The sequence below is a fragment of the Cricetulus griseus genome, chromosome 2 (genome assembly GCF_003668045.3).
Source record: "Cricetulus griseus strain 17A/GY chromosome 2, alternate assembly CriGri-PICRH-1.0, whole genome shotgun sequence".
Lineage (NCBI taxonomy): Eukaryota > Metazoa > Chordata > Mammalia > Rodentia > Cricetidae > Cricetulus > Cricetulus griseus.
Genome location: NC_048595.1, coordinates 116,385,886 through 116,398,418, shown reverse-complemented (window position 1 = coordinate 116,398,418; position 12,533 = coordinate 116,385,886). Strand labels below are relative to the sequence as shown.

Sequence of the window (12,533 nt, the reverse complement as noted above, 5' to 3'; positions counted from 1 at the left end):
AACACAGAGTCTTTCAAATGAGGCGAAATACAGAATCATTTCCATTGGATGGTTCAAATGAGACACAGAGCCATTCCAGATCAGCATATTCTCAAGGTCTGGTGTCTGGTACAGCAGACTCAATTCCCCCCCTTTCCTGATGGCTGACCTTGGGGGCGGAGACCTTGGGACGGAGTGTTTCTCTTCGGGCGGGGCGGGGGCTCAGGGGCAGAGCTCCAGGCCGGCTCACTCGGTGTTTGTTCTCGTGCTGACCCACCTGGTGCTCGCCCTCGTGCCAGCCCACCCGGTGCTCGTTCTCGGGCTGGCCCACCTGGTGCTCATTCTCGGGCCGGCCCCACCCGGTGCTTGTTCTCGGGCCGGCCCCACCCGGTGCTTGTTCTCGGGCCGGGCGGGGAAAGGCCACCGGGGGTGGGGATCGGGGAAGCCGCCGACAGGAGGAAGAGGAGACAAACTTGAGAAAGAAAGGGCTAAGGGACAGGGGTCTTTCATTCCCCCATTTCTCTTGTAACTGAATGGAATCTTTCATTCAGAGGTCTCTAGATACTCTGGATCTATTTGCTTTAGCTGATGATATTGTTGAGTTAAGACTAAGGCCTGTACAACAGATAGTCGTTCTCTGATGAATTGAGTCAGTTTGTTCAGAATGCAGGGACCAAATATGAGGATCAAAAATAGAATAACCAGAGGTCCCATGAGCGTGGATATAAGGGTAGTCAACCAGGGGGATTTAGCGAACCATCCCTCGAACCATCCTTGTTGAGACTCAAATAGCTGTTGCCTCTGTTTTAGCCTCTCCCTAAGTTTGGCCATGCTATCCCTAACTATTCCTGTATGATCTGCATAAAAGCAGCATTCTTCCTTGAGGGCAGCACATAGCCCCCCTTCCTGTAAAAATAATAAATCTAATCCCCGTCTGTTTTGCAGGACCACCTCAGAGAGTGATGTTAAGGATTTCTCGAGTGCACTGACTGACTCTTCTAGGACCTGGATATCCGTGTGCATGGCTTGTTGTAGAAGCTTAAAATGATTAATTCCCTGTAGGGCAACGGTTCCGGTCCCTATGCCGGCTGCTATGCCCCCCATTGTTATTCCTCCTAATAATAGGGCCACGGTAAAGGATATTGGCTCCCTCTTATATCGGGTTGATTTCTCTAGTACGCTGTAAACATATTCAGGTTGGTGGTATGTGACTTTGGGCCAAAGTTCTATCAATATACAAAAGTCAATGGTGGTGTTGAGAACAGTGGTAGAGACACAGGGAGTCAACCCAGTACTGCAAGCCCAATAAGTTCCATAAGGGGCAACAAGGTATCGGCTGTCCTGAGATAATGGCTCTACTTGGTTACATAATTCTTGATGTGAGGAAGGAATCCTGCCTATGCATAGCCCCTTTCCTGAGACCTCAGATATTGTGAGCTTGTGCTGCATAGCAGCTCCGCAACTGGTAGGTGCTGAGGTCTGGTTGGAGTAGTTGCCCAGTATTGCCACGCCTTCATAATATGGGGGCCGGGAAACTAGGCATAACCAGCATTCCTGAGTCTTGTTGGGGTCTGAAAAATTTAAGGCTTGGTAAACTCCTTGGATTAATTGTAATAATCTATCTCTGGTACCTGGAGGGTCTCTGGTTATCTCGATGTTTAGGGCATCTGGGGTGGGGGAGAAGGTGACAGCACCTGGTGTAGGAGTGATAGCTTTAGGAACGGTAGGGGGTTTAGGGACTTGAAAATGGGTTGGGGATCTCTGGTCCGCTATTACTATGTTTGGCCCAACTGATTGTTGGCTTAGGGGAGTAATTTGTCTGTACAGGGAGAATAAAGTCACCGGATCTTTCCCTGCTCGGTGCAGCCTGAGTCCCCAGACCTTAGGACTATCCCAAGTAGTTCTTTTTCCAGCATCTGTGAACCTTAGGATGAGAGGGTTGCATTTTCCTCCGGGGGTGGCGCCTTGAAAACCTCCCCCTCCGGCACTATCATAACAAGGTCCGCAGGCTCTTTGCCCACATCTCCATGGTCCTTTCCCTGCGTACCCTGGGATCTCCCTCCGTTTGAGAGTGATGAAATCCCAAGAGGAAGAGGGTTTCCAGTAAGCCTCCCCTGTGGTTTCACATCCCCATCTTGCACAGTACCCTTCCTGCGGCCCCCCGCAGCCATGAGTTGGTTTATGGCCGGGGCAAACATAAAAATCCTTGCTTCTTGTTCCTATCCTTCCCCCAGGGTGGTGGCATCCGTACCCTGGGAATGGTTCCTGGTCAGAGGGATCCCAATCAGACCCTACTAAGTCACATAGGTCGACATAGAGAGGAGGGAACCCATCATGTAGAGTCCCTATATAAGTGCTGAGGTTGGCTATTTCCCCGGTCCCTAGATTGGCTATTTTCCAGGTGATATTATAAACCCTGTGGGGGTTAGTTGCTACATGGGGGGTAAACAGACAACCAATCAACAGGAGGGTGTACGAGAGAGTCTTATCTTTAAAGGATTTTGAGTGCGGTGTGCGGTCCATTCTGATGCAGTGGCTGAATCGGTGGGTCGGGCTGGCTTTACATGTGAAGCATGTATCCAAGCTGCAATGCCGTCTACCTTGAGTGCGGTGGGAGTGGTAAGCAAAACGATGTAGGGTCCCTTCCAGCGGGGTTCAAGGTTCTTGGCCTGGTGACGCCGGACCCAAACAGTGTCCCCGATCTGGTAGGAATGGGGGATGGTGGGATGGTCCCTCTGGTCTTTATAAGCTTGAGCAAGGGGTTTCCAGACCTCCCGTTGTACTAGTTGGAGGGCCTGTAAATGAGCTTGGAGAGAAGGGGAGTTAGCAAAATCTGAGACATCTTGATCAAGAAAGTTAATGATAGGAGTAGGTACTCCATACAGGATCTCAAAGGGTGTGAGCCCATGTGGTCCAGGGGTATTACGAGCGCGGTAGAGTGCTAGGGGGAGTAGGAGGACCCAGTCTCTAGTGCCAGTTGCAAGCGACAATTTTGTTAAAGTCTCCTTGATTGTTCTATTCATCCTTTCTACCTGTCCTGAACTTTGGGGTCTATAAGCACAATGTAATTTCCAATCAATCCCCAACAAGGTGGCCACTGACTGACTTACCTGGGAGACGAAGGCGGGCCCATTGTCTGTTCCCAATACCTGAGGCATCCCATAACGGGGAAAGATTTCTTCAAGCAATTTCTTAGTAACGATCTTGGCTGTTTCATGTTTAGTAGGGAAGGCTTCAACCCATCCTGAAAAGGTGTCTACAAAAATTAATAGATACTTGTATCCATATTTTCCTGGTTTAATCTCAGTGAAATCTATCTCCCAATGTGTTCCGGGCCGGTAGCCTCTGACCCGGTTCCCGGGAGGAAGCTTCAGTCTGGATGCGTTGACTCGGGCGCACGCATCACATTGCTCAGTTACCTGTTTTAGAATATCGTTCTTCCCCAAAAGGAAATTGAATTCCTCTTCTCGTTCGAGGAGCTCCCGCATCTTCTTGGAGCTCAGATGTGTCATCTTATGTAAAAATGTCACTAGGTACTTGGTTACCCGGTAGGGGATGACAGTCTTTCCTTCATAAGTCCAATCCCCGTTTGGTTCCTTTGCGGCTCCCAATTTCTCTAGGGTTTGGATGTCTCTTTGTTCATAGTCCCATGAGGGGAAGGGATGGTCGTTGGTGGGCTCTAGAGCCAGGAGGTTAGTGGTGTCTGTGGTCAGGGCCGCCTCTCGGGCAGCCAAGTCTGCCCTTCGATTGCCCCTTGCTTCGAAAGAATCCCCTTTTTGGTGTCCAGGGCAATGTATGATACTTAAGGCAGCGGGCAGATGAAGAGCCCTTAAGAGAGCGAGGATTTCCTCCTTATTTTTAATGTCTTTCCCTTCGGAGGTAAGCAGCCCCCTCCGTCTGTAAATTTCTCCATGTATATGGGCAGTGGCGAAGGCATAACGACTGTCTGTATACACGGTGAGCCTCTTACCTTCTGCCAATTTTAGAGCCTGCGTGAGTGCTATGAGTTCTGCCCTCTGTGCGGAAGTTCCAGGGGGGAGTGCCTGGGCCCAGACGACCTGATTCTCTGTGGTGACTGCCGCGCCCGCCTTTCGTTCTCCTTGATGCAAAAAGCTGCTTCCATCCGTGAACCAGATGTGGTCCGGGCTAGGTAGAGGCTGGTCAGTCAGGTCGGATCTCGCTCCATGGGCCTCGGCCAATACCTGTAAGCAATCATGAGCCTCGGGCTCCCCAGGGAGGGGGAGCAGGGTGGCTGGGTTCAGAGTCACCAAAGGCCCGAAGTGGACCCGGTCTTTGTCTAACAGCATAGTCTGGTAATGAGTCATTCGGGCATTAGTAAGCCATCTGTCTGGAGGCTGTCTGATGACTGCCTCTACTGCATGAGGGGCATGTATGGTCAAAGGCTGCCCCAAGGTTAGCTTGTGAGAATCTTTTACCAGCAGGGCTATAGCAGCAATCATTCGAAGGCAGGGTGGCCATCCCGATGCCACAGGATCCAATTTCTTGGAGAGGTATGCAGTGGGCCTTCTCCAAGGCCCCAGTTTTTGGGTGAGGACTCCCTTAGCATAGCCCTCCTTCTCATCTATAAAAAGTTCAAATGGCTTAGCTAAGTCCGGTAGACCCAGGGCTGGTGATTCAAGGAGAGCCTTTTTGATGTCGGTGAAGGCTTTCTTTTGGGGCTCTTCCCATTTAAAAGCAACCCCTGGCCGAGTGAGGGGGTAGAGGGGAGCCGCCATTTCGGCAAACCCAGGGATCCATAGGCGGCAGAAGCCTGCCGTTCCCAAGAATTCTCTCAGTTGGCGGGGATTTTGTGGGGTGGGAATGTCTAAGATGGCTCGCATACGGGCTTCCGTTAGCCATCGACGTCCATCCTTTATCTTGTATCCTAAATAGGTCACCTGTTTCTGACATATCTGGGCCTTCTTGGCGGATGCCCGGTACCCTAGGCTCCCAAGAGTCTGGAGGAGGGCTTGAGTGCCTTCCTTGCATTCCCCTTTGGTTTTGGCTGCCAGGAGAATGTCATCTACATATTGTAAGAGGATTAGAGCGGGGTACCTAACCCGGAATTCTGCCAGGTCCTGATGTAAAGCTTCATCAAAAAGGGTAGGGCTGTTCTTAAACCCTTGAGGTAGCCTAGTCCAAGTCAGCTGCCCAGAGATTCCAAGGGCCGCGTCCTGCCATTCAAAGGCAAATATAGGCTGGCTGGTGGGATGCAGGCGGAGGCAGAAGAAAGCGTCTTTAAGATCTAAGACTGTGTACCAGGTATAGTTAGGTGGCAATCCACTCAGCAAATTGTAAGGGTTGGGGACAGTAGGGTGTATGTCCTCTATCCTTTTATTGACTTCTCTCAGGTCCTGCACTGGCCGGTAGTCATTAGTTCCCGGCTTCCTAACGGGTAGCAAGGGTGTATTCCAAGGAGATTTACAGGGCACCAGAATCCCTTGTTCAAGTAACCTTTTAATATGTGGCCGAATTCCTTCGCGGGCTTCTTTAGGCATTGGATACTGTCTGACGGATGCAGGAAGGATGGCAGCTTTTAAGGTTACTATAATTGGGGCCTGGTTAATGGCAAGGCCCATTCCTCCTGTTTCAGCCCAGGCTTGGGGAAATTCCGCAAGCCAGTGATCAAGGGTTTCCTGATTGTTCGAATTAGTCCTCTTTTCATGGAGTCTATATTCATCTTCTATGGACATTGTCAAGATGGTAAGGGGAATTCCCTCTGGCCCTGTGACTTTGACTTCTGACCTCTCAAAGTGTATTTGAGCTTTTAATTTGGTCAATAGGTCCCGTCCTAGTAAGGGGTAGGGGCAATCTGGCACATGGAGGAAAGAATGCATAACCTTACCGGTCGCGAGCTGGAGCTGCCGATTTGTAGTCCAATGGTACTGCTTTCCGCCTGTAGCTCCCTGTACCCATGCAGTCCGGTGACTCAGGGGTCCGGGTGACCGATTCAGAACGGAATGTTGTGCCCCTGTATCGACTAGGAAGGTGACCGGATGCCCCCCGACTTGCAGTGTTATCCTGGGCTCAGGGGGGGGCTCCTGGCCCCGACTCCTCTAATCTTCTAGGTTCAGGAGGTCAGAAACCCTTGGCGGTGGAAGCTTGGCCCGGGGGTTCTTAGGGCATTCTCTTGCCCAATGTCCTTTTTCTTTACAGTAAGCACATTGGTCCCTGTCCAGGTGGGGCCCCCTTCTGTCATCCCTCTGTCTATTCTGTCTCTGGCCTGTCACTACTGTGGCCAATAACCTGCTCATTTCTTTATTCCGCTTACGGTCTCTCGCAACCTCTTTTTCCTCAGCTTCCTGTCTTAGTCTTTCCTCTCTCTCCTGAGTTTCCTTCCTCCAACGTTCTTCTCTTTCTGTCTGTGTTTCCCTCTTATTAAAAATACGTTCTGCTTCCTTCAACAAATCTTGGAGTGTATATCCCTGTAGATTTTCTAGCCTTTGAAGCTTGTTTCTTATGTCCGGGGCTGATTGCCAAATAAAGGACATAGAAACGTTGGTGGCCTGACCTGGATCTTCCGGATTATAGGGAGTATACATCCTGTACGCTTCTTTCAATCTCTCTAGAAAAGCGGCAGGTGATTCCTCCGCACCCTGTATTATCTGCTTCACCTGGGCCAAATTAGTGGGTCTGCGTCCTGCCCCCCGGAGTCCCGCTACCAGCAACTGGCGATAGAGACGCAGGTGGGTCCTACCTGCTTCGGTGGTAAAATCCCATTCAGGTCTTTCAAGAGGGCAAGCCGCATCAATTTCATTGGGTAGCTGGGTGGGCTGCCCGTTTACTCCTGGGACATTTTTTCGTGCTTCTAGTAGCACGCGCTGTTTCTCTTCCGAGGTTAAAAGGACCTGCAAAAGCTGCTGACAATCATCCCAGGTGGGTTGGTGAGTCGTGAGTACCGACTCTATGAGAGATGTCAGCCTCACGGGGTCTGCAGAAAAAGAAGGATTATTATTTTTCCAGTTATAGAGGTCCGATGCTGAGAATGGCCAATACTGAGGTTGGCCGTTCAGCCCAGTTCGGAGGGGCAGAGTGGTTGAATCTGGAACGGGCTGCTCCCTACGACCTCTTAGTCGATAAGCCATTGGTGAAGGGTCAGGGGCCGCTTCCGCCAAGGCAGCAGCGGAGTCCGCTTCTGCCTCTGGTGGGGGCGGCAGTGGCGGATATGGCGGGGGCTCCTCCGTTAATAGATCAACCAACTGGTCTTCTCCCGGAGGGAGTACCTTAGGTGTCTTCTTTTCTTTAGCCTTAGTGTCTTTCACCACGGTAGGGTAAAGGTTGGAATGGGAAGGGGGGTTGGGAGGAATCAAAGGAGTGGGAGGTGTAGGGGCCGAAGGAATGGGTCGGTTGGAGCGGTTAGAGGGGGGAAGGAGAGAGGGGCCCTTGGGATGTAAGAAAGGACGTACCCAGGGAGGGGGGTCCTGAACCAAAGCCTCCCAAGTGACGATATAAGCCACTTGATCGGGATGCCCGTGTGGTCCAGGATCCATAATCTTCTCTTTTATCTGGAATATAGTCTGGGGGTTAAAGGTACCATCTCGCGGCCAGCCTACATCAAAGGTCGGCCATTCTGAAGAACAAAGAGTAATCCATTTGCGTTTACGCACATTAACAGATTGGTTATGAGCATATTCCTGTACATCTTTCCAGTGGGAGAGTGTTAGGGACAAAGGAGTGGTGACAGTTTGCCCCATAGTTTCTAGGCTTAGGAGGGCACAAATGACAGCTACAAGACAAAGACCGAATAACACAGAACAGACTTTCGCAGCGCGGTTTCGACAGAGAGTCGACAGAAGGAATTGAGAGAGAGTCGAGGAAGGGGGCCCTCCTTCCTCGTCCCCAGTAAAGATTGCAAATCCCTCAAGCCGAGGGCCTTCTCCAAAGAGACTGGGAAAATGTCCAGTCATAGATCTAAGTTCAAAGTACAAATCTCTCACCCTGAGGGCTTCCCAAGTTCAAAATACAAATCCCTCTTCCTGAGGGCTTCCCAAGTTCAAAATACAAATCCCTCTTCCTGAGGGCTTCAAACGCTACCAGGACGTCTCCTGGAGCCGCGGTCGGGAGTTCGGACCCGTCAGTCCCTCCTCGGATCCGCCTACAAATGTACACAGCTGTATACTACAAACGCAAGCGCAATTCACAAGACAGACTCAGACCAGACAAGACAAAACAGCGGATCCGCACAACACTTACCTCCCAGACGTGGGTCGGTGGTCCCTGAGTGGGGGGTCTCTAATCCCGGACGAGCCCCCAAATGAAAGACCCCCGAAGAGGCACTTTCGTAGAGGGAGACCCACACACCCAGGAATCAGCGAGGCCACGAACTGGATGTAAAAACAAGAGGCTTTATTGGAGACGCAGGTACCTGGGGCGACTTAGCTTCTGTGTGGCTAAGCGCCCCGAGCCAAGGGAAAAGGGGTCCTTATATAGGGAAAAAGGCGCAAGCTAGGAGCAAGGATTCTATTGGATAATTCTAATGAGGCATTATACAGAGCTATTCCCATTGGTCAATGTATATGAGGCGCTATACAGGGTTATTCAAATGAGGCAAAGTACAGAGTTATTCAAATGAGGTGAAACACAGAGTCTTTCAAATGAGGCGAAATACAGAATCATTTCCATTGGATGGTTCAAATGAGACACAGAGCCATTCCAGATCAGCATATTCTCAAGGTCTGGTGTCTGGTACAGCAGACTCAATTCCCCCCCCTTTCCTGATGGCTGACCTTGGGGGCGGAGACCTTGGGACGGAGTGTTTCTCTTCGGGCGGGGCGGGGGCTCAGGGGCAGAGCTCCAGGCCGGCTCACTCGGTGTTTGTTCTCGTGCTGACCCACCTGGTGCTCGCCCTCGTGCCAGCCCACCCGGTGCTCGTTCTCGGGCTGGCCCACCTGGTGCTCATTCTCGGGCCGGCCCCACCCGGTGCTTGTTCTCGGGCCGGCCCCACCCGGTGCTTGTTCTCGGGCCGGGCGGGGAAAGGCCACCGGGGGTGGGGATCGGGGAAGCCGCCGATAGGAGGAAGAGGAGACAAACTTGAGAAAGAAAGGGCTAAGGGACAGGGGTCTTTCACAGGATATCCTGAAAAAAGGAAAAATAACAAGAATCCAAAGCAATAAGCAGGAATATACATTGAAAAAAGAGCTAACAATGTCAAAAATGTCTTTGAAATTTGTAAAGAGTGTACACAGAAAGGACTTCCAAAAATCACCTGGTGATGGAGGATGGGCAGTGCCCAGTCAATTAAGTAGCAGTTGACTTGCTTCCCCGCTCTTGGCATCTCCTGCAGTTCTGGGCTCTAGAGCTCCTGTTAGTTTAGCACCCTGGGGGGATTTAGGCTGAGCATTAGGAAACATGCAGCCCTACTTAGCTTAGTTGTTTCATTTAATTTTGGTGGTGAGAATTGCACAGATTGCCAAAATTTTCTTTTGGGGCATTTTACCATTGTGGTATTTGTTTGGAAGACTGTGAGAATTAGACACATTTCTGGCCTGTAAAAAGCATTCAGATTTCCCTCCAACAGAAATCTCATCTTTTTCTAACCTCAACCCCAGGAAGTTTGAAGAAGTGACTGCTTTCAAAGTTCTGTGTTTTCTGAACCCTCCCTAGCATGAAACTTCAATATTCATCCAATCCTTGGTTCTTTTCCACTTCAAAGTGAACACCCTGTATGTAGGATTGCTGAAAGTTGGTTGAAACATGACTACAGAAAACAGAGGATTATGATTTGTGTTTACAAATAGGGCAAACACTACTAGTTCTTACAAAAAAAATGGTGGCAGGACTAATAGAAAATGAAACTCTTGGAGATAAAATTATTATAAATCCTGAAGCCTATAGCAGAGTCCTTCAGGTACTCACCAGATGTTAGTTATGTGTTTTATATGATATTCCTGCATTTCTGATTATCTACTACTCCAACTTAGAGATGGTGTATGCATAGAACAGGTATATCAACCCACAAGAGCAGGGACTTTTTCCCCCTTATTTAGTCTTGGCTTCCTATGCCCAGTATATGCCTGCTGTATAATAGTAGGCCAGGGATACTTGCAGAATGAATGGGTGGAAATTAATAGAATCTAATCAAGAAATCTAGATCTAGCCCATGAAACTAACTGTATGATATAACCTTGAAATTCAAAGCACCCCAGTTATGATGCTAACAGTGTTGCCTTTTAGAGACAATTCAAGTGGGATGTACTCTATTTTATTCTGAGATTTCTCAACTCCGTCTTTAATGACCTACATTATGAAAGTTTTAATTGTTAATATTGGCAACTATGGAGATGGAAAGCAAAATTAAGCCTAAGGGCATAGTTGACAAAAATAAACAACAAATGAATTCATATCATCAACAACATAAACTGAGAAGAATTTAAAATAATGACCTTTAAGTAGAAGATTGATTGGTATTTTTTAAATGGGGCTCTTAAAAACCAGGTTCATTAAACTATGTTAAAATATATAGTTAGAAAATATAAATACCAAATTATGATGTACTATGTCATAATTTATTTTTGAGAGACATGGTTTCCCTATGAGCCTGGGCTGAACTCAGACTTTCTCTGCAGTATAGACTAACATTGAATTCAAACGCCTCTCATATCTACCTTCTCAGTCCAGAGATTATAGTCCTGTACTAGCATGGCAGCTTCATCCAAAAGATATTCCATCAATGTAAAAATCCACTTTCTAGCTTAATTCAGCACAAGAGCTGGCACAGCAGTACTCCAGGGGCCAATTCCTGTGATTGCAGTAGTCCCTGGGGATCATAAACTCCTTTTGTTTCTTCTAAAGAAACGCAATGCATATAAAAGCAGCCAAAGCAGCAGAAACCTGCTTGCTTAGAACAGTTTACATGATGCTGGGCGTACACCAGAATACTTAGTAGTATGTGTTATTATCAAGATTTACCAGAATATAACTTATTCAGTTCAAATAAGAGAGTTAACCAGAAAATACAATGGTTATGAGTTGTAAGCCAGGAAGCCAGAAATAAGTTCTTAGATACTACAAGTTCCACTTACCAGCTGTGTTCTCATCTGAACAATGAGGCAATGATACCACCTATTCTCTTGTGTGGTAAGGCTCAAATGGTTTCATGTGAGGTTCAGAGGGAGTAATTAGAAGATAGTATGAAAACTGTGTGATAAAATACATATCAGGATGGTGGACAGAATTTATACAATCAGTAATAGAACATTTTTAAGGGCATTCCAGCCCCTGGGCTGCAGAGTTCATTATAAGAAAGGGGTTCAGTGAAAAAAAAGAGTATAGAAATCACTCATGGTATACAAGAGATGGAAGAGAGAATCTCAGGTGTTGAACATACATTGGAGGAAAGAGATACATCAACCAAAGAAAGTGTTAAATCCAACAAATTCTTTTTTTTTTCAAGACAGGATTTCTCTGTGTAGCTTTGGAGCCTATCCTGGCACTCGCTCTGGAGACAAGGCTGACCTAGAACTCACAGCGATCTGCCTGCCTCTGCCTCCCAAGTGCTGGGATTAAAGGCATGTGCCACCAACGCCAGGCCTTAAATCCAACAAATTCTTAACACAAAATATTCAAGAAATCTAGGACACCTTGAACAGACCAAATCTAAGAATCATAGGTATAGACAATGCGAAAGAAGTCTAGCTCAAAGTGCAGAAAACCTATTCAACAAAATCATAGAACAGAGGACCAGGGTTCAATTTTCAACATACACAATAGCTCACAACTGTTTTTAACTACAATTTAAGTGAATATGATGCCCTCTTCTGGCCTTCAGAGACATCAGACAAACATGCAGTGAACTGAAATTCTTGTAGACAAAGCACACAAATACATAAAGAATAATCCACACAGTTACTATTGCAGAACTTAATTTGAATATTAATTCTGTGATAATTTATAAGATTTAAAACTTCATTAAAGGCTTTCACAATTTCCTAAAAAAAAAATCACTCATGGTTTTGTGACCCATTTAGTTTAACCAGGGTGATCCTTTGGACTGGAATTCTCCATTGGAGCCTAATGGGGTAATCAGTGGTTATCCACTGAAGGTAATGTCTTCTCCTTCCCCAAATCCATCAGCAGCAAATAATTTAGTCATAAAAGAAAGATTCCTGAGCTCCTAGTCCACCTTGGCTGTTAACGGGTTCATTATTGTGCATAGCCAATGTATACATCTGCAGCTGTTATGAGCTTATGATTGCAATGGCTGTGTCAATGGCCCAGGAATGACATTTTCCAGTGCTTCTCCTTATTTGCTGGCTCTTACAGTTGTATAACACCTCTTCTGCAAGGAAAGAAGAACCTTAAAGAGAATTGTATAAATGACTTCTACAGGAATTAATACTCATCTATCACTTGTTCTCAGTATCTTTTGTACCCAAGAATCTCTGCGTTCACCAACATTCACTGGAAAGAAGCTTCTCTGGTCACAGGTGTCTCATTAAGGCCTATCTGTGGGCATAATTTTTACCATTTAGAAGGCAGTTGGATGCTTTGTCTATTTAGCTAAACAGCAGTATATAGCTTTCCACTAAGGTCCATTTCTTCCCAGCATGGATATT

General features: G+C 47.6%; 2 protein-coding genes across 2 annotated transcripts; both read right to left on the bottom strand.

The window, feature by feature from the left end:
* Positions 1–507: 507 nt before the first annotated feature.
* Positions 508–2,638, bottom strand: LOC113834408 (MLV-related proviral Env polyprotein-like). The gene has a single exon (XM_027403439.2). It carries the CDS (start codon positions 2,500–2,502, stop codon positions 523–525), a length of 1,980 nt encoding a protein of 659 aa, XP_027259240.1. The 5' UTR covers positions 2,503–2,638; the 3' UTR covers positions 508–522.
* A 3,185-nt stretch (positions 2,639–5,823) lies between these two features.
* On the bottom strand, positions 5,824–8,166 carry LOC113834409 (bromodomain-containing protein 4-like). The gene has a single exon (XM_027403440.1). It carries the CDS (start codon positions 7,884–7,886, stop codon positions 6,036–6,038), a length of 1,851 nt encoding a protein of 616 aa, XP_027259241.1. The 5' UTR covers positions 7,887–8,166; the 3' UTR covers positions 5,824–6,035.
* Positions 8,167–12,533: the final 4,367 nt, after the last annotated feature.

Excerpts from the sequence above, each read along its gene's own strand:
- LOC113834408 (XM_027403439.2), bottom strand. The coding sequence starts at position 2,502 with ATGGACCGCACACCGCACTCAAAATCCTTTAAAGATAAGACTCTCTCG.
- LOC113834409 (XM_027403440.1), bottom strand. The coding sequence starts at position 7,886 with ATGACTGGACATTTTCCCAGTCTCTTTGGAGAAGGCCCTCGGCTTGAG.